The sequence below is a fragment of the Paramisgurnus dabryanus genome, chromosome 7, assembly GCF_030506205.2.
Source record: "Paramisgurnus dabryanus chromosome 7, PD_genome_1.1, whole genome shotgun sequence".
Lineage (NCBI taxonomy): Eukaryota > Metazoa > Chordata > Actinopteri > Cypriniformes > Cobitidae > Paramisgurnus > Paramisgurnus dabryanus.
This window is the reverse complement of record NC_133343.1, coordinates 11,370,552-11,390,068: the sequence shown is the minus strand read 5'-3', so window position 1 is coordinate 11,390,068 and position 19,517 is coordinate 11,370,552. Positions and strand designations below refer to the sequence as shown.

Below are 19,517 nucleotides of genomic sequence, written 5' to 3'. Positions count from 1 at the left end.
GTTCAAAGCTGACCTGGGACATGTCCCGATCCCCACTTCCTTCTCTCAACCCATACCTTTTTGTCAACACTTCACTTTAGTATCAAGGCAAAAAAATGTTTACCCCTGGGCTACAAATATTAATACTTAACTTTTGTTACCCTTATTGTGTGCCATACCTGAGTAACAATGATAAAATGAAAATCTTACTGGCTAATATGAGAGTATGTTAAATAGTTGCATGATTAAACGAAAATAGGCTTTCTAATTGTAAAAAAAAAAACTACTAAGTTGTAGCCAGTTGGGTGAAAAGAGTGCCGCAGTAGGCCCACCCAGAAGTATTTTTGTAGGCCAACCCGGAAGTTAGCAGGACACGAGTTCTCTTGCAAAAAAGCCTATTATTTTTTTCCCATAGACTTTGTGTAAAAAAATAAGCTCTGTGTTTAACAAAGTTAATGAAACTTACAGTAAATGTTTTGTCCAACAAGTTAATCTTCACAGATTAATACAAATTTTATAAAAGCACAAGTGTAAATGCTTTTGTTAGAAATATAAAAAGTCGAATTTAGATTTCAAAATTCATAAAGTTTTGTTCATCTATGAAGACTAACTTATTGGACAAAATGTGTACTGTAAGTTTCATAAACTTTTGTTAAACACACTGCTTATTTTTTGTCTATAGGAAAATAAATGTGCTTTTTTGCGAGGGAATCAGTATCCCGCTATCTTTTGGGTTAGCCTAAAAAAAACGTCTAATATTAACTCTTATATGTTCTCTTGGGTGTTAGGAATATGAATGTTATGAAAAGTCATTTCCATCTCTGTTTTTTCCTTTCTGTCACCAGCATGCCGTAGGAAAGTCCACCATCCATTCACTCTCTCAATGTTACGTATGTGTGTGTGTTTCATACTTTTACTTGTGTAGGAAGCCTTCACTTGAAAATGATACTCATTTAAGTTTATACCTCATGTTTTTTTTTGTAAGTGTTTGTGTATATGCAGTATGAGCCAGTCCACCAGCATGAAACCTTCCCTTCTGCATTTCCATCCCTTTAGGCTTTTTTGCACTTTCATTTGAAAAGGTATCCGAATGCAAACCTGAACAGACATCGGAGTTGACGGAGTGCTAAATTGAAAGTCCTTTTTATGTATTCATTAAAGGTAACTGGCTGAAGCGCTCGTCTCTTTCTGGCCTGGCTGATGGGGTGGAGGACCTGCTGGACATCAGCTCTGTGGACAGACTATCCTTTATCAGACAAAGCTCTAAGGTGAATCTTAATCTTTGTGTTAACTCTGTGTAGTGCAGTAGGTAAGCAAAAAATCTAATGTAATGAAGTAAAGCTGGCCAATATAATATAAATAATGTATATTGTACCACAATAATATGCTGGTGTAAAAAATATATTAATGGTACAGCTCTCTGCATAAATTGTCATCTCTAATATAACTTTATTTAAAGTATAATAGTACATTACAAAAACTATAGTAATTTCTGTCTCAGGTCAAGTTCACCAGTGCCGTGAAGCTGTCAGAGGGTGGCGCTATTGAATATGGGCGAGAGGAAGAGGAGAATTTCTTCAAGCGGCTCGGTAAATGGAGGTCTGGTCGGAGGAACCCGTCCAAGCTTCACCACACAGAGGAGAAAGATGGTAGAACCCTTGGGTGTCCTTCCACACCCCCGACCGCAATTCACTCTGTGTGTTTGTGTGTGTGCCCGTTCGTGATGTGTCCTGTGCTTCTGGTACACTCACTGTCCTCTACCATCTTCCATGCCAGCTCTCTGTGTGTTTGCTTATCTCTGTGAGAAGTTTCCACTGGAAGAGGGACTGTGGTTCTCTGACCTATGACCTGGCACCATGACCCACCTCAGCTTTGTCAGAGTTGTCGTGCTTCAAGCTCTCCACTTTCAGCTCTCCAAGTTAAAAGTTTAAAATGTGACCTGTGTTGATATTTATTTGTAAAAAGAAATTTATTACAGAATGTGATGTTAGTCGCCATTGCCTTAAACATCATTAAATGTTGCAAATGTAAAGTTAAAAAGTAAAATGTTGATTTGAGATAGGTGTTGTGTTATTGTTCAAAGTAATGTACAAAAACAACTTTGCATGTTCATTCTATATCATCAGATACATATCTCACCAGCTAGCAGTTAAAACAGACCTGTCTAGATGTCACACATTGATATTAGACTCCCATTGTCTGCCTCTGACACAATTCTGTATCCCTCGCATTCACCTTATCAACCAGGTTGCCATGGTTTCCAGGAGCGCTTGGCTGCAAGTCAAGAAGGCATAAAGAATAAAAACATTGTGAATCTGGGTGCGATCCGACAGGGCATGAAGAGGTTTCAGTTCCTTTTAAACTGCTGTGAGCCGGGAACTATACCAGATGCTTCGATTTTAGCTGCAGCACTGGATCTGGTAAGATTTGTTTGTTCTGATAAAAAATGTTCTTTACATTATGCAGGATGATTTTATCTTAACGTCTCGGTTACGATGTAACTCTTGTTCCCTGAAGGTAGGGAACGGAGACGTCAAGTCAATGACCGATGAATTTGGAACTCATTGGAGAGACCAATCTGCTTTGATTGTAACTAAAAAGAGGCAATGAAAATTGGCAAGCAGTATTTGCATCTGCCGGCCATGCCCACCAGGAGAGTATAAATAAACGGCAGGTGCGCTGCATATTCAGCTTTTCGCTGAAGAGCCGAGCATAAGTTACACAGCTGCCCTTAGCATATGTACAGTAATCGTGGCGAGGGAACGTGACGTCTCCATTCCATACCTTCAGGGGATATTCCCTTTCAGTCGGTCACTTCGACGTCACATCGATGACCGAAGAATTGGCAATCCCTACCAAGGCGCCACAGGTGTTGCCCCTTCCAGTGCCCTGCGCAAGCCTCCTGGCTTCTTGCTATAGAGTAGCCAGGACAAGGCCTTATGCAGAGAAGGCCAGTCACTGCTGTTCCTATCTAACCCAACCAGTGACGCTTAGATAACACTAGCATGCCCGTTCCGGTGGTAAGGGGAACAATGCAGAAGCTACGCCCTCCTAAGGAGGTCCTTGAGTGGAATGAACAATATGGAATAACTGTGAAGGGTTTTACAGCATATCAAAGTCTCTGGGGTGGCTTCAAAGAGACTACACCACAAAGAGAGAGGGCAGAGGGCTCTGCCAGGGAAAACGTGGGCTCGAGACTATACCTCAGAAAATACACACATGGGATCCAGAGTGGTCGCGACATATGGACAACAGGCATAGCACAGGCTTTCAAGAATTTCACCAATGAAATGCCGGCGCCAGATGCTCCACCATTTCTGGCTGCCAAGGCATTAGAAAATATGCTAGAGCAGTGGTTCTTAACATTATTCTTGGAGGCCCACTGTTCTGCACATTTTGTATGTCTCCTTTATTAAACACACCTGATTCAAATCATCAGCTCATAAGAAGATATCTCCATGAACTGAACTGAGTCTGTCAGATAGAGACATACAAAATGTGCAGAGCATTGGGCCTCCAGGAACGGAGTTGAGAAACACTGTGCTAGAGTTTGCCAAATGAGACTTCTGGCAAGCTGACATGGAGGCTATAGACCCCCCTTCTCCAAATCTTACCCTGGAGGTCCAGAGCCTGCAGAGTTTAGTTCCAACCTTGATCAAACACACCTGCACAAGCTAATCAAGGTCTTCATGATCACTAGAAAATCACAGGTGATTAGGGTTGGAGCTAAACTCTGCAGTGCTCTGGACCTCCAGGGTAAGATTTGAGGAACCCTGCTATAGACCCTAGCAAACATATAGGGCAATAGCTTCCACTATCCAGTGAGACATCCTCTGCTTGGACACATGCATGCAAATCCCCTACCCTCTTTATCAAAACCAATGCAGCCAGTAGCAAAGTTTTCAGTGACAGAAATTTGAGCTGCACTGACTGCAAATGCTCGAAGGGGGCTTCCTGAAGTGCTTTCAGCACCAGGGACAGGCCCTAAGAGGGTACAGAGGGAGGACGAGAAGGAATTTAATCTCCTTGCCCCTCTGAGGAACCTGAAGACCAGGTTGTTCATACCTACCAACTTAGCTGCTATGGGACTGTGGTGGGTGGAGATTGTAGAAACATACACTTTAAGGGTGGAGAGAGGCAGACCTTCTCCACGAGGAGAACATCAATTAACGAACAGGTTCCACTTCAAAGCATTACCTTTTCTTGTAGACAGCGCTCACACTGAAGTAATAGTGTGCATTACCTGCTGGGGAAGGCTACTTAGAACCCCTACATCCCTTCCTGGGACCACACATGGACTTTTTTGAGAGGAGGTCCCTCGTCAGAGGAATGCGGCAGGGAGTGGCTGTCGCGGAAGTACCAGTTCTGGGAACCAGGTTCGGTTGGGCCACGCCACGGTCGCAGTACTGCCACCAACTTGGGGCAATTGATATGCCAGTGCATCTGGAGACCGGCCCAGACCACGGAAACTGCATGCCTGATGTATGTGGCACCCCAACCCGTGGTCGAGGCAGTGGAGTAAAGGTAAGCCGCTACGCCCATCTCTGCCTGAGCACCTGGTCCCTGTGATCCTCTGTGGTCCCTGTGAAATGCTCTGTGCTAGAATTATCCAGTCATTGAGGTGGTTGAGTATGCCAATGCTCAATTCAGGAAGTGGGTCTTCTCTGTGTCCTGCATATCCGTCAGGCACAGACAGAGATGGCGTTCCTGGACCACCAAAGTGGACATTGCATGGACTGTGACATAACCTTGGTCTCACGGATTGCCATGTATGTCGCAGCGTGTAGTTCAGCAAGAACTTGCAAGGTCATGACCACCCTTCAGCACTTGATGGACCTCCAATAGTGCCATGGTGTGCAGCGCGAGCTGTCCCGCGGAACCAGTCGTCCAACCTGGAAGGGCCAGGCTCTGGTAGCAGAGACCGCTCTAGCCCGACCTCTCTGGTTGCCCGGCCGAGAATAGACATTATTTCCGGGTCAGATTCGGATTGCCACACGTCCCGAAGGTGGCAGCGATCTGGTGCGATCTTGTGAAGTGAGGGGCCTGGGTGGGTTGTTGCCCAGCCAGGGAAGCCCTCACTGTAACCCTCAGGTCAGGGTGCCCCAAGCCCGAAGAAGCTTGCCCCTTAGAGGGCAGCTTTGACTGGGGCATCGGGACGGGAACTCCACCCCAGAGTCTCGACCTTAAGACTGCGGCAGTCATGTCCCGCAGTGAGAACATGACATGTCCACTAACGGCACCTCCGTCTTTGCCAACCGTAAGCACATCAGGCAATGACCGTGACCATCCACACGTGCCAAATATCGACAGCATCTAGAAACACACGGCTGGAAACCCATCTTTAAAAAGACGCGAACACGTCTGTGTACACAGGAGAAATGCTGTCTTTAAAAAGATGCAAAAAAACCTGTGCAGCTCTTCTAGTGGAAACTACTTTTGTAGTTGTTAAGGCTGAGAGGTGTAAGCGACCGGTACCACTGCAATGCCGTAACACCAATACTGAAGAACTCTTCCAGTCACACAAAGCAAGCAGAAGCAGAACAGATAACCACTTGGCTCTGAAGCAAAAAGCTGGCCGGCAGATGCAAATACTGCATGCCAATATTCATTGGCTCTTTCTAGTTACACTAGAATGGTCTCTCTAGCGAGTTCCCACTTCGTCTGTCATTGACATGACTTCGAATTGACCAACTGAAAAGGAACAATAAATCATAAAAATTACTTTAGCTGGATTTTCAGACTCAGTCACAAATTATTCTCAACAGCTCAAACTCACAAGCTTATCCTCATTCATATTTCTGTTATTTAAATTTATTTTAACACCTTCATTTTTCTTTAATAAATGCTTTTACCAGGAAGCCCCTGTGGTGGCAAGGGCCTCACTTTTCCTGGAGTGTGCCCGTTTCATTCATCGCTGTAACCGTGGTAACTGGCCAGAGTGGATGAAAGGTCACCATGTGAACATCACTAAGAGAGGGCTCTCCAGAGGGCGATCACCGGTAGCTGGAAATAAAAGGAACACCAAGCTCCAGTGGAATGCCGCCAAACATTTTTACCAATGGGGAGATGTGAGTCACGCAGCACTGACACATATGTAGATTTTGTCTCTATCAAACTAGAAACATTGTTAGTAATTCACTCTGGTATTTGCCTGTGTCTAATGTATGTATCCTCCCAAAGGCAATAGGTACTCGTCTGAGTGAAATTTGCCACTCAGACAGTGAGAGTCCAGCCAACATCTTGGGTTTTATCTATGATGAAGAAAGCAAAAGACGAGTGAGAAAGGAGGACGAGGATGAAGATTATCTGGATGACAGTAAGAGTGAAAATGTCAAATTTCCACCCACAATCATTCACTAAATGCCTGATGCGCATGGCAAACAGAATTTAAATCACAAAGACAGCGATAATCTGATCAGGCAGGTTTATGATATACTGTACTCATGTAATGTAGTCTACATATTTAGCAGTATTTTTTTAAGTCTTTGTATCATTGTGGTGTAATATATTTCTTATATATTTACCTGTTCGTACACTTAACAATTAAAACTGGTCTGGTTTTGACAGACACAGTCAACCCCACAAAGTGTGGCTGTCCCTTTGCTCTGAAGATGTCTGCTTGTCAGCTGCTTTTGGAGATCACCACTTTCCTTCGAGAGACCTTTCCCTGTCTCCCGAGACCTCGCACAGAGCCACTAGTGGTCAGTTTCAGTACTGCCTCATTTAGCCCTCTTTTACACCAAAATTATTAAGTGACATGAATATGTGTTTTAGTCTATATGACCAATAATTGAGTAAGGCCTTAAAATAACAGGCTGGTCTTTCGGCTCTGTAGGATTTAGAAAGCTGTCGTTTGCGTCTGGATCCTGAGCTAGGTCGTCACCGCTATGAGAGGAAGATCAGCTTTGCAGGAATACTGGATGATGAAGACGGACACGATTCTCTGAACAGCAGCAGCCACACGCTCAAGTCTGACACTGGCTGTGAAGAGAAGAAATCTTCACAAGAGCCTCTGGGTATGACAGAATATATGTTTGTTAAAGGCTAATTTGTAATTTATCGTTTCATTTTGTTTAATTTTCTTTCATGTCTTCTCTTTCTTTTCAGCTCCAATTAGGAAGATCCGTATTGGGGGCTCTCGGCTACTACAGATAAAAGGAGCAAGAAGTTTTCGTGTAAAGAAAGGAGGCTCTTTGTCGTCCATCCGTCGTGCTGGGAGTCTAAAAAGCACTAAAATGTCCAGACAAGACTCTGAGTCTGAAATTGATGCAGAATCAGAACGGCTGCTTTCTCAGAGTAGAGACACTGTCACTGATATAGGTCAGAGGAACATTATTCAAAAACTAGATTTGTTTATTTGGCAGAGCAAAACACTTCTTATGTATTCAAGGGCTTTAAGTAAGAGATAATGTATATTCAGCTGATTTGAAATATTTTATTGCTAATTTTTATCGAATGCAGACCTTCCACGAGAAAAACCCATTTACTTGCTAAGGCTTTAGGATAAGACAAGATGTTTAAATGTCCTGAATGTGTAAAGACTTTTGTAATTATTTTGTAATATTACAAAATATGTGCATACAGGAGTATGTTGTATGTAGGCCAGGAGAGGTATTGCAGTTTGCCTCAAACATTTGTGTACACAGCTACGTTTTGCAAGGCTGTGCGTTCGATTATACTCCAGGCTTTAGTCACATAATGAACATAAAGAATAGCATATAGCTGACTGATATTTTTGTTGCATAGTAATGTACTTTTAAAAATATGATTTTAGCATTTGTGTCTTTCTTGTTAGGTGATATTGTGTTATAAAAGCAATAAGGCAGTCAACTCTGTGCCATATCGTGAAAATAGCCGTGCCCTTGCGCCATGTCTTTATTGATCATATTGCATGACCGTGTGTACCTTTTAAATACATAATAACCAGTCAACCCAACACACAAAAAGCATTTACTTTGGTGTGTTTAGGGAGCCCTTGGAGTGCTAGCGAGCCAAGCATTGAACCTGAAGGTCCTGGCAGCACAGGGGGTGTTGAAGACAATTACCATCGCAACATGTCATGGCTGCATGTAAGAGGAATTTCTCTTCCTCCATTGTGTCTGATTTAAACCTGTGGGGTTTTGTTTAAATCATCCTTTATTTTTTTTTCAAATTCCAGATCATGATTCTGCTGTGTAACCAGCAGAGTTTCATCTGCACTCATGTAGATTTCTGCCACCCTCGTTGCTATCAGCACCACAGCCGTTCCTGTGCTCGGCTCGTCCGTGCTATCAAACTCCTCTATGGTGAGACGGTGGACAGCATGAAAGACAGCAGCACCACCAGCAGCATCAGCGGCCGTGCTAAGAAAAGCAAAGAGGTGGTTAAATGATATTCATTGTTCATGTGGTGTTTAGACAAAAACAAGGTAGCTGTGATCAATACTCTAGCAGGGTGCACTACTGGTTAATGTCAAATAATTTTTTCACTCTGAATATATTTTAGAAAAAGTAAGGTGTTCCCTGCTGCTTCTCCCTATCCATCAAGAGGTCCTAAACCTCAAGGACCCCTGACCTTGCTGAGTCTGCATGTATAACATATGTATCAAAGTATGTTTATTTTTTCTGACCTTTAGTGTTCAGACAAATCTTGCCTTCGGACACCGTGCATGAAACGACGACCCACTGACAGCAATGCTGAGGGAAAAAAAGACACTGGCATGCTGAAGTACATCCGCACCCAGGTACACTGAAAACAGTGAACATGTGCAGTTGTTGCTTAAAAGGATTAGTCCATTTCTTTAAAAAAAATCCAGATAATTTACTCACCACCATGTCATCCAAAATGTTGAGAAGAAATTATGTTTTTTGAGGAAAACATTCCAGGATTTTTCTCATTTTAATGGACCCCAACACTTAACAGTTTAATGCAGTTTAAAATTGCAGTTGCATAGGACTCTTAACATTCCCAAACGAGGCATAAGGGTCTTATCTAACGAAACGATTGTCATTTTAATCTACCTGATATGAAGATATGATTTAAATAAAATACAATGATGGGGCCTGTCTAATGGGCAAATGTAGATCATTCCACAGTTTAGAAGCTTTCACCACAAAAACACGGTGCTTACTCCTGTTTTAGGCACATTCAGGAATGGCTGATCAGCTGACCTGAGAGAACGGGTAGGTGTAGGGACCATTTAAAGATTTAAAAACACACAAAATTATTTTTAAATGGATCCTAAAATTGACAGGCAACCAGTGCTGGCTGGAATTGGTGTAAAGTGCTCGTATTTCCGTGTTCCAGTTAAAAGACGCATTGCAGTATTTTGTACCATCTGCAGACAAACAACAGAAGACCCACTAACCTCCACATTCAATGCATTACAGTAATCCAGCCGAGTCTGAAAAAGGCATGGATTACTGTTTCATGTTGCCTTGAGAGAAATGGCTAAAGGGCCATCCAGGCTTTTATATCATCAAGACACTCGAGTAACGATCTGACAGTATTATTCTTTTTAAAAGGCACATAAATCTGGCAATTGTCGGTGTTACAGTGGAATGACAAACCATGCTTCCTGATAACTAAGCGGAAGTAAATGAAGAGAAAAGGGAAGAGGGCCTAAAACTGAACCCTGCAGGACCACACAAGAGAGAGGAGCAGAGGAGAACACAGAGTCACCACAGAGTCCAGCGTTGCACACTTAAATTATTTGGTTGAATAAGTGTATCTTCCTGCCTTTTCTGGAAGCACTACTGAGACTATTTGTTCTACAAAATAGCATTGAGTAGTGCACAAGTATAAGACTTGGGTTGCACTTTCTTTTGCTGCTCACAGTCATTTAAGGACTATTTTTTACACACGAAACATGATTGCGTGTTATATTGATAGATACAGAAAAGAAACACGACACACCAAAAACGTATTAAACCTGATGTTCTACAAGTGAAGCCACAAAACCATACCTGTAAACATTAATGAGTGTACGAGTGCATTGCGAAAAAGCATGCAAAAAAAGAGAGCTCAACACTGGCCTGGATGGCTGTGATTTGTGGTTGATTGTATCACACCATGTCCCATTTTCACATTTTAAACAGACACAGTGGAATCTTGTTATGACTGTTCTGGTTAGAACACAATCTAAAAAAGACATAAATGCAAGACTTTGTTAAATGTTAGGTTTTTATGTTTTCTATCCACTAGGTAATGAGCCTGTCACCAGCCCCTCTCTCCTTGCTTACAAAAGCAGCATCTATTTTGACTGAGGACATGTATGGAGACATTCTGCCTGCAGCGTGGGAGCTACTGCTGAGTGTCGATGAGCATATGGCTGCAGCTGCAGGTTTGTCTAGGTCATTTATTTCTGTGTGTCTTGGGAGTCTAGTCAACGAGTCATTAATTAGTTTGGCCTTTGAAATGTGTTTCATTATTGCAGCTAAGCAACACATTTTACTTCCAGCTTGTAAAACCTATATTTCATGTGCTAATGCTATGATGACAGTGGCCCTGTGCCAGATCCTAACCACGGTCTTTTAAATTATAACACTTGCATTTTTTACAAACAAGTAGGGTTTCCTTAAAGCCTGTTGTATCAGTCACTGGTTAGATCGGAGTACTGTAGCAGTCAAAAAACGGCATGTCACGGCTTTTACGGGACAGTTGGCAACCTTACAGACAAGGTTAACCTAGAATGCATTGCAGTTAGATTTCAGTCTTACTGTAGGTTCCATTTTGGTTAACATGCCCTGAAAGGTTAAATGATGAGACAGCTTTAAAATGAGCCAGTGTGGACTTATCAATTCAACTCTCATTTGACTTCTATCTTTTTCTCTCCATACGATAACTGTCATGCTAACATGTACACAAACACTCACATATTTGACAACATAAACACACACACATACACAGCTGCCATGTTCCTGCTCTGTGCCGTGAAGGTGCCTGATGCAGTAACCGAAATGATGATGGCAGAGTTTCAGCACCAGGAAGCAGGTCAGAGGATCAACTCCATACTGAAATTTTACACTGTATGGAGATTTCGGTACCAGGTTTGGCCACGCATGGAGGAAGGAGCTCAGCAGATCTTTAAGGTATTACTTATGGAGAAACACTTTACAACTACAAGCTGAATAGACCCAGTGTTGCAGTATCTGAGTGTTGCAGATGCAACAGACTTTATGCTAATCTGATGTAAACAATGCTAAAGTCTGCTTGTTTACTTTACATTTCTATGAAGGTTGTCATTTAATATTATTTTGTTATTAATCTTTTTGTGCATGTTCTTTCATAGATCCCTCCACCCAGCATTAACTTCACCCTGCCATCTCCTATTCTGGGCATGCCATGTGTGCCCATATTTGACCCTCCGTGGGTTCCCGTTAATGCTGGCACTGTTCCTGACGCAATCAGTGAAGATCAATCTGTAAGTTTAAGCCTACTGCACCAAAACTTTCATTGCATAAAGTATAACAGTTATGGATAGCATTTGCAAAAAAGAAAAATCAAAAGAGATTTTGGTGACATTTTTATGAAGCTATTCATTTTTATTCTATGAATGATAATAATGCGTTTTAAAGAAATTCGAAATGCATTACAATGCATTCATGAAGTCTTACAACACGCTTATCTCATTCCCCACCGGCCTTTTTAAAAAAAGTTGCCCACCATCATTTTTTTGTGATTTTCACAAAAGTTCCACAAAATGCCTTGCAGGAAAATTTTCTTCTATAAAATATATAAAAATACAAATGTATCAAATGAAAGAACAGACCCTCTGCTTTCAAACAAACAAAACGGGGAAACAATTTCATCCTATCTTCATTTGTTCTCTTCTTATAACTTCATAAATAGGGTAGGTTTCTTCAAAAATATATTTTTTTTAGCAAAAAGCTGAAATAATTGCTTATTTGTAAAGGAATTTGTTAGAGATCAGATTCAGAACGGTTATCAAACATACACAAAGTTTTATATGTTGAAAATTTTATTTTTTTCATAAATTGGATAATAGCGGAATTACAGATTACTGTAAAAACTGACCAGGGAAGCGTCATTGGCAGGGAAATGTTTTCCCTTAATTGACGAAATAACTCGTCAATGACTGGGAAAGAGTTAAATGTGTTGCATGTTCTCATATAAAACCATAGATACTTGTGCATACACCTTTTTTTGCGGAGCTACAGTGTTATAGTTCTCATATTTGTAGCCACTTTATTTAACCTTAAATATGTGATTTTGCTTCGTAATATAGACTGTGTGTAAATATTTTTCACAATTTAAGATTGAAAAGTGGTCACATCTGTCTTATTGGTCTTAAAACCAGCTGTGAGTATGCGTTTTTTGAAAGTGAAAAGCATGCAACGCATACTCGAAATGTGACCGCATTTTACACATCCCAGTGAGTAGTGAAAACACCCACTTCAAGTCATGAACACACACGCACCTGGAGGATTCGGCAGCTATCCCAGTGCCTGGGGAGCAATTAGGGTCTGGTGCCTTGCTCAAGGGCACCACAGTTGCAACCTGTCGGCAGCAAGACTCAAACCGGCAACTCTCGAGTTACAAGCCCGACTCTCTAACCACTTGTAACATACATCAACTTGATGTGACCTGGACACATCATCAGTGAAGTTACCTGGGCTCACAGAGTGTTTGGGGTCTTTCAAGCATCATACACTCTCACCCAGGCGACCCAGCTGGGGTTGATCAGGCCCCAGCTTGTGTCCAGGTAGCTCTACCCCACCCATGGTTCACCTCTCCTTATCCACAGCCACCTTGAGGCAACTTCTGCTGACTCTGTGACCTCCTTAATGGCCCTTCGCTTACTGGCCCCTACAATGCCCAGGATGCTGTAAACCCTGGAGAGAGACTGGCCAGCAAACCCTCTGCACCCCACCTCAATGGACTCACACCGTGCTCGCCATCCATTGCTCCGGCACTCCTCCACTAGCTCATCATATTTTGCCCTCTTCCTCTCATTGGCCTCTTCGATACGGTCCTTCCAGGGTACGGTGAGTTCTAGGAGAACAATCTGCTTGGTGGTCTCTGAGATTAACAAGATGTCAGGCCGCAGCTTTGAGGTGGCAACAGTTTTTGGGAATTTCAGTTGCTTCTCCAAGTCAACTCTCAACTCCCAGTCTCGTGCTGCCACTAACAGTCCAGATGGGGCGGCCCTGGCAGCTGATGGTGGCTTCTCCCAGCCCGGACGAAAGCAATGGTGTTCTTTACTGGGCGGAGGTGCTTGCAGTGGCCAATTCCACAGCTGATGGTATTCACTATGGCCTTCAGGACTTGGTCATGGCGCCAACAGTAGCGCCCCTCGCCCAGGGCCTTCGAATAGCAGCTGAATATGTGCTCCAGGGTCCCCCTCTTCAGGCAAAGGCTGGTGACTGATCCCCAGCTGAACAAGTTAGATGGGCTTGGTAGTACATCAAAGACAGCCTGGATCAGGAACCGTATGCAATGGAAGTCTGCTTTCCACAGCTCTCCCCATGAGACTCTGTGATCCGCTGCATGCTCCCATCTTGTCCAGGCTCCCTGCTGCCGCATTCCAACTATCTTGCTGGCCCGCTCCTCCTCTACTGCAGCCCGCACCTCTTGCTGCACTAATGTTTTTCTATCCTTCCCCTGTGCCTTGTTGTAATGAGATGTCGTGCTGCTACCCAAGCCAGCTCGTCCATGAGTCACTACTTCCACCAGTGCCCTGTGCTGAAGCCGCGACTCAACTACGTCCACCGCCTCTGCTGCCCTCCACCTCCGCCCTGTTCTCACCTCGATCCCAGCCTGGGACACCTTCGGGTCCTGTGACTCTCTGTATTGCAGCACCTCCCTGGCATGGCCCACCTTGAACTCCTCATACAGGCTACTGATAGGGAGCTTCAGTTTGTTGTTCTGGCCATACAAGGCGATGCTACTCAGGCTTCGAGGTAGACCCAGCCACTTCCGTAGAAACCTGCTGACTCTCCTCTCAAAGCCCTCAATGGTTGAGATTGGAACCTCATAGGTCATGAGGGGCCAGAGAATCAGTGGGAGGATGCCATGTTGGTAAATCCAGGCCTTGAACTTGCCAGGTAGGCCCGACTTGTCCACTACAGCTAGCCAGCCTTCCAGTTCAAGGCTGCAGTGTCTCTCAGGCTGCAGTCGAATACCTTTCCCAAGCTTTTCACTGGTTTCTCAGTGATTTATGGTATCTGGGTCGTGCCAATTGTGAATCGGAACTTGTTGTTAACCTTCCCTTTCTTGAACACCAGAAATCTGGACTTTGCTGGCTTAAAGCACATGCGAGCCCAGGTGGTCATCTCTTCCAGGCCCTTCCTGGCGAACACTGGACCTCTGTAGACTTCACCAGCGTATTCATGTCGAGTGCAAATAATATCACTGAAATAGTACACCCAGTAATTATACCCTTCTTGAGCCTGTGCCAGTCTGATGTTGTAGACCCCGCTGAGACCCTGAGACTGAAACTGTCATAATAGTCCATGAGGTCTCTAAACTTGTCTGGGATGTGATGTCGGCACAGGGCCTCCTCAACCACTTTGTGGGGTATGGACCCATAGGCATTTGTGAGGTCCAACCATAACACCACCAGGTCCCCCTTGTTCTCCCGGGCTTCCCTGATCAGCTGTTTTACAACGCCTGTGTGCTCCAGACACCCTGGCACCTTCAGGATCCCTCCTTTCTGGACTGAGGTGTCTATATAAGAGTTCCTTAGGAGGTAGTCTTTCAGCCGCCTAGAAACAATGCTGATGAATATCTTTCCCTCAACACTGAGCAGCGAGATGATCCTGAACTGGTCGATTGTCTTCGACTCTTCCTCCTTTGGAATCCACACCCCTTCTGCAAACTGCCACTGCTGAGCAACCTTACCCCTCTTACATATAACCTTCAGGATCCTCCAGAGCCTGTGGAGTAGCTTCGGGCAGCTCTTATAAACCCTATAAGGTACCCCACTAGGTCCTGGGGCAGAGCTTGCTCTGGCCTTTTTGATCACCTCCTGGATCTCCTTCCAGCTGGGCTCGTTCCCATCAAAGTCCATAGTTGGTACATGTGGATCAATCAGATATTGGCATGGCCCAGATCTTGCTCCCTGGATCTGTCAGCAGGTAAGCTGGCCACACTGCTTCTCCCCAAGTAGCTGCTTTGTGAACCCAAAGGGGTTCGCTACAAAGGCAGCCTGCCTCCTGGCCCTCTCTTTCCTCCTTCTCCTGTGCCACTCTGCTCTCCTCAGAGTCATAAGCTTCTTGCGGAGGATGACGCGTAGCTCTACTAGAGGACTCCTCTCCTCTTCCCTTGCCTCCTTAAACCTCCTCCTCAGGCTCTTCAGCTCTTTCCTAAGCTAATGGATTTTGTTCGCCCTGTTGTTCATGATGTAAGGGTGGCTCGCTGCTTTCTTCTCCTCCAACCCAAATCTCTCAGCTGCTATGCTGATGATGATAGTGGTCATTGTCTGGAGGAGTCGATCTGCGTCACCCTTTGCCATTGCTTCTAAAATGTTATCGGCGTCTTCATCAAATCGCAGCCACTCCTTCTCCTTGTTAGCTTGGGGCCATTTTACCCGACGATGTTCTAATGATCTGCATGGGTTCAGGACTTGTGTCACTTGGAGGCTCTGGGCACTGTGGTTTGACTACGGGCCTAGTTCCTCCTGCGTCTCACCAGGGGCATTTCCTGAGTGCTGTGATGCATGTACCATCTGCATCCATCTCATCTTGGCCTGATGGATTTTCAGGCCATGTGGGTTTTTGCACACATCATATTTCCGTTTATATGTGTTGGCGTCCTTTGGTCTGTCCGAGTGGGATCCTCATCCTCCCCCCTCTCGGGGATCCCAGAAAACTATTTATATTTAATTATATATTACCTGAGTTATATTCCAGCAATTATTAACCATATAAGCTAAAGCACTTTTTCAAAAGTATGAGTTTTAAGAATTAAGGGAATGTGCCTTTGCCTTCATCAATTGATTATTTACTACGAGACGAGAGTTTGGTGGCCGGTGTGATTTGCACCCATTGAGTGCCGCTGTGCCATGCCCATCTCGGGACTTGGCTGTGAAGCCAGTGCAGAAGGGGTCTCATGTTAACATTCTAACAAATTTAAACAGTTCATTATTGACTGTATATGTTTCTCTGTGAGGCGTGCCGTCTGTTTGACTGTGCCCAAAATTACACAGAGATAAGAGATCCTCTGCACGGGGCAGAGTTTGGTCTTTTCCCAGTGGACCCAAAGACCCAAATGGGCGAGGTGTCTGAGCAGCAGGTCCCTGTGTTCGCATAATTGTTTAGATAGTGTGCTATGATGAGCCAGTCATCGAGATAGTTGAGAATGCGAAATGTGTTTTTTCATTAGGACAAGGTGCTGCATCTATGACTTTCATAAAGACACATGGAGACAGGGACACCCCTAAGGGCAAGTCTTTGTACTGATATACCCAGCTTTCAAACGCAAAGCGGAGAAAAGGCCTTTGTCGGAGAAGAATCGAGACATGAAAGTACCCTTCGGCCCTTACTTCAGTTCGATGGCTGCAAACCAATCTCGTGGACGGATACATTAAAAAATGCATTTCCACATAAAAACTTTGAACGACATCTTGTGAAGTGCACGATTCAATAAACGCAGATTTAAGATTGGTTGTAACCCACCACCTTTCTTGGGTACTATGAAGTAAGGGCCGTAAAACCCAACATCATGTTGGCTGGAGGGACCAGCTCTATCACGTCCTTTGGCAATAGGACAGTGATGTCCGCACACAAGATGTGTGGATCTGCAACTTTCACCAAAGTGAAGTGAATGCTAAAAAACTTGGGTGGAAGCTGGGTGAACTGGGGTGATGGAACTGAAGCAATGCCATGGCGTGCAGGGCTGAGGACGCCTCCTAGCAGGGCTGGTACACACTGCCCGCCAGAGCGGACGAATGCTTACAAGCCCACAAGAGCAGTAACGGCTTATCCCTCAAGGAGGCAGGGGCAGCAGGACACCACTGCATTGCACTATACTGTCGGGACGGCCACATATCCCCTAGTGACCCCGTCGTCGAGAGTGGTGAGAGGGGGAAGAGGTACCAGGCCTGTTCCTGGGAGTAAAAGGTGCCACCTAGAACCTAATAATCTCTTCATGCACCTCGGGGAATAAAGGCACAGGGGTGGGCACTGAGGAACAGCATGAGCCACCCAGAGAAACAAGTCATCCAAGCGGGACAGTTTAGGAGGTGGTGGTAGAGTCCTCGAGCCATCACTGCCGTCCGAGCAAGCATGGCCATCATCTCCAGATTGTTGAGATACTGTGCCAGCTGTATTTATACTTGTCCGGCGGGGTGGCATCAGCAGATGCAAGTACAGCATGCTGATGTTCGTCTGTTCTGGGAAATGTCTTGCGAACTCTGCCTATGCCCCACTGAGCTCTTGGGAGTTGTGAGACTATAATGAGACTACAGAGTCCACCTCAGGATTTTCTGTAGTTTTTAACCACTTCTGTTGGGTTTGGAGTGTAGGCAAATAGTTTCTTGTGAAATGTATTCAGAATCGGTCCACTATGTTCTGACAGTGACACCACTTTCGCCACCCCATGTCTCCAAGAGAAAATGCCACCTGAGGGAGTGATGCATCCCGCCGCCCCATAGGAGAAGATTTGAAGTGATCTGATCGATATCAGCAACATCTATTGAAGCATATCCCAGTGGTTTCGAATTAAGTATCCCATCCACTTCAACTAGGACTGTAGACAGAAAATCCTTTGTAACTGATTAGTTTCCGACAGCTACCTGGAAAACTTTAAATTAAATTAAAGTTAATTTGGTAGTCAGAAAACTTAGTTTTAATTCTCTGTGCTTGCGTGCGCTGCAAACTCTTTATTATTTATCACTCCGCAAAAAGACTTTTTGACATACAGATATGATTTTTACATCATTTAAAACGTTAAAGTGTCAAGTTTTTTGTGTCCACTCCCAATAAAAACCGAATGTTGTGCATTTCACAAAATTAAGAAAATAAACATGATCTTCTTTCTCCCTCTGAGAAGTCCTTTCAGAAATGCATCAGAAAAATGAACTGTAACTTAACGAATATTTGTCATACAAAAAAGTTAAATGTCTACTTTTAAATGATGTAAGTGATCATCTTTCTCCTGTTACCTCATTATCTGTAATGAGCTGAGATCACCACACCCCCGCCATTGATAAAAAAGTGCAGAGACAATCCATATGCATAGCTCTCGACTCCTGCAGTCCTGCATGTGTGTATGTGTGTGTGTGCGTCTGTGTGTGCGTGCGTGTTAAAGGCTCATTATGCAGTCTTTTGTTTCCTCAGCTGTCAATCACAGATTATTCTGGAGCTTTCATCCTTCCTCGCATAGGGCCTTTCCCAGGCAAAAGTGTCTTAGAAATTCCAAATCAAAATATTGTTTTATATAAATAAATAGGTATGATTTATACATAATTTTAAAGAAAAAAAACTATATACTTCTAAATCCTGTTTTGAAGTCTTGGGAAAACATGTTTAGAATGAGTTTTGTGGACTTATATCAGTGACTTAAAAATTGACTTTTGCCATTATTATGTTTTTAAGCAACTGAAAAAAGCACAAATGTCAGTGCTGGTCAAAACTTCCCCAGGGCAAGAAAATCTAGATCTGGCTCCATTACTGAAAAAACGTCCCTCAGCTCTCTATCTGCTCCACGGAAATTGGTGCCACAATCAGAACGGATCTCATGTGGTTCCCCTCTTATGGAGCACAAGAAGGAATGCATCTACATCCACTAAATTGAGAAGCTCAATGTGAATTGCCTTAGTTGTGAGACATTTGATGATAAGTCCCCGGCGGTTCTTAATTCACCTTCCTATTCCTATAAAGTATAGGCTAAAGCAGTCAATGGCAGTTGAGAAGAAGGGTGGAGAAATCTTTGGCTGCGCTCTCCAGCACTGACAGGACAGAAAGTTGAGTAGATGATGCTTGATGGCCTGGTGTCCTCTGAGGATACAATACTGTCTGCCTATCTCTGCGTAAACTATTTCTGCTCCTGGGTGTTAGAGACGCTCATCAAATTCTCTGATAAGATGTTTAGTTATGGCATTTTTTGGGTCCAGCACAATGGGGTGGATTTGTTCTAGGTACAAATTTTTCATTCTTCGTAATCGGCCCCCGACCCTTATAATGTTGATCAGTGGATTCCACTCAGGAGCAAGATTGACCAAACGACTGTTTGCAGGAACTGATTTCTGAGCTTGAAGGGCATTAATTTCTTCTAGAAAGTCCTGCAATTAGGATGCTCTGAGTAGAACAGCTTCTGCTTCCCTAGTGTTCATAGGCTCACTGGTCAAGAAAAGGAGTCTGACTGAATCCACTCCAAAACAGTCATTGAGTCTGTCCACAGAATTGACTGGCTGATGGTAAGTGTCATCTCATTTCTTACCAGTTTGGTTAGCTGTGCTCCAGCTAAGGCGGCGCAAAGTTCCAGATGAGGTTTAGACTGCTGCCTTTTAGGAGCGAACCTTGTTCTGGCCATCATGAAGGAAACGTGACTGTCACTGTCAGTTTGAACTGCCAAGTATGCCTCTGCCCCATATGCTC

The 19,517-nt window shown here is 44.0% G+C and overlaps 1 protein-coding gene across 6 annotated transcripts in view; it reads left to right on the top strand.

Annotated features, from left to right (window-relative positions):
• Positions 1–19,517, top strand: part of unc80 (unc-80 homolog (C. elegans)) — an 88,701-nt gene that overhangs the window by 30,133 nt on the left and 39,051 nt on the right. For all 6 annotated transcript variants that reach the window (XM_073815380.1, XM_065240007.2, XM_065240006.2 and 3 more), the window contains 14 exons: positions 1,141–1,247; positions 1,481–1,628; positions 2,227–2,399; positions 5,835–6,047; positions 6,160–6,295; positions 6,547–6,680; positions 6,815–6,995; positions 7,087–7,299; positions 7,948–8,048; positions 8,138–8,338; positions 8,594–8,701; positions 10,162–10,300; positions 10,867–11,048; positions 11,249–11,380. In XM_073815380.1, the coding sequence (XP_073671481.1) occupies positions 1,141–1,247; positions 1,481–1,628; positions 2,227–2,399; positions 5,835–6,047; positions 6,160–6,295; positions 6,547–6,680; positions 6,815–6,995; positions 7,087–7,299; positions 7,948–8,048; positions 8,138–8,338; positions 8,594–8,701; positions 10,162–10,300; positions 10,867–11,048; positions 11,249–11,380 (2,168 nt within the window). The remainder of the gene's footprint in view (positions 1–1,140; positions 1,248–1,480; positions 1,629–2,226; positions 2,400–5,834; positions 6,048–6,159; positions 6,296–6,546; positions 6,681–6,814; positions 6,996–7,086; positions 7,300–7,947; positions 8,049–8,137; positions 8,339–8,593; positions 8,702–10,161; positions 10,301–10,866; positions 11,049–11,248; positions 11,381–19,517) is intronic.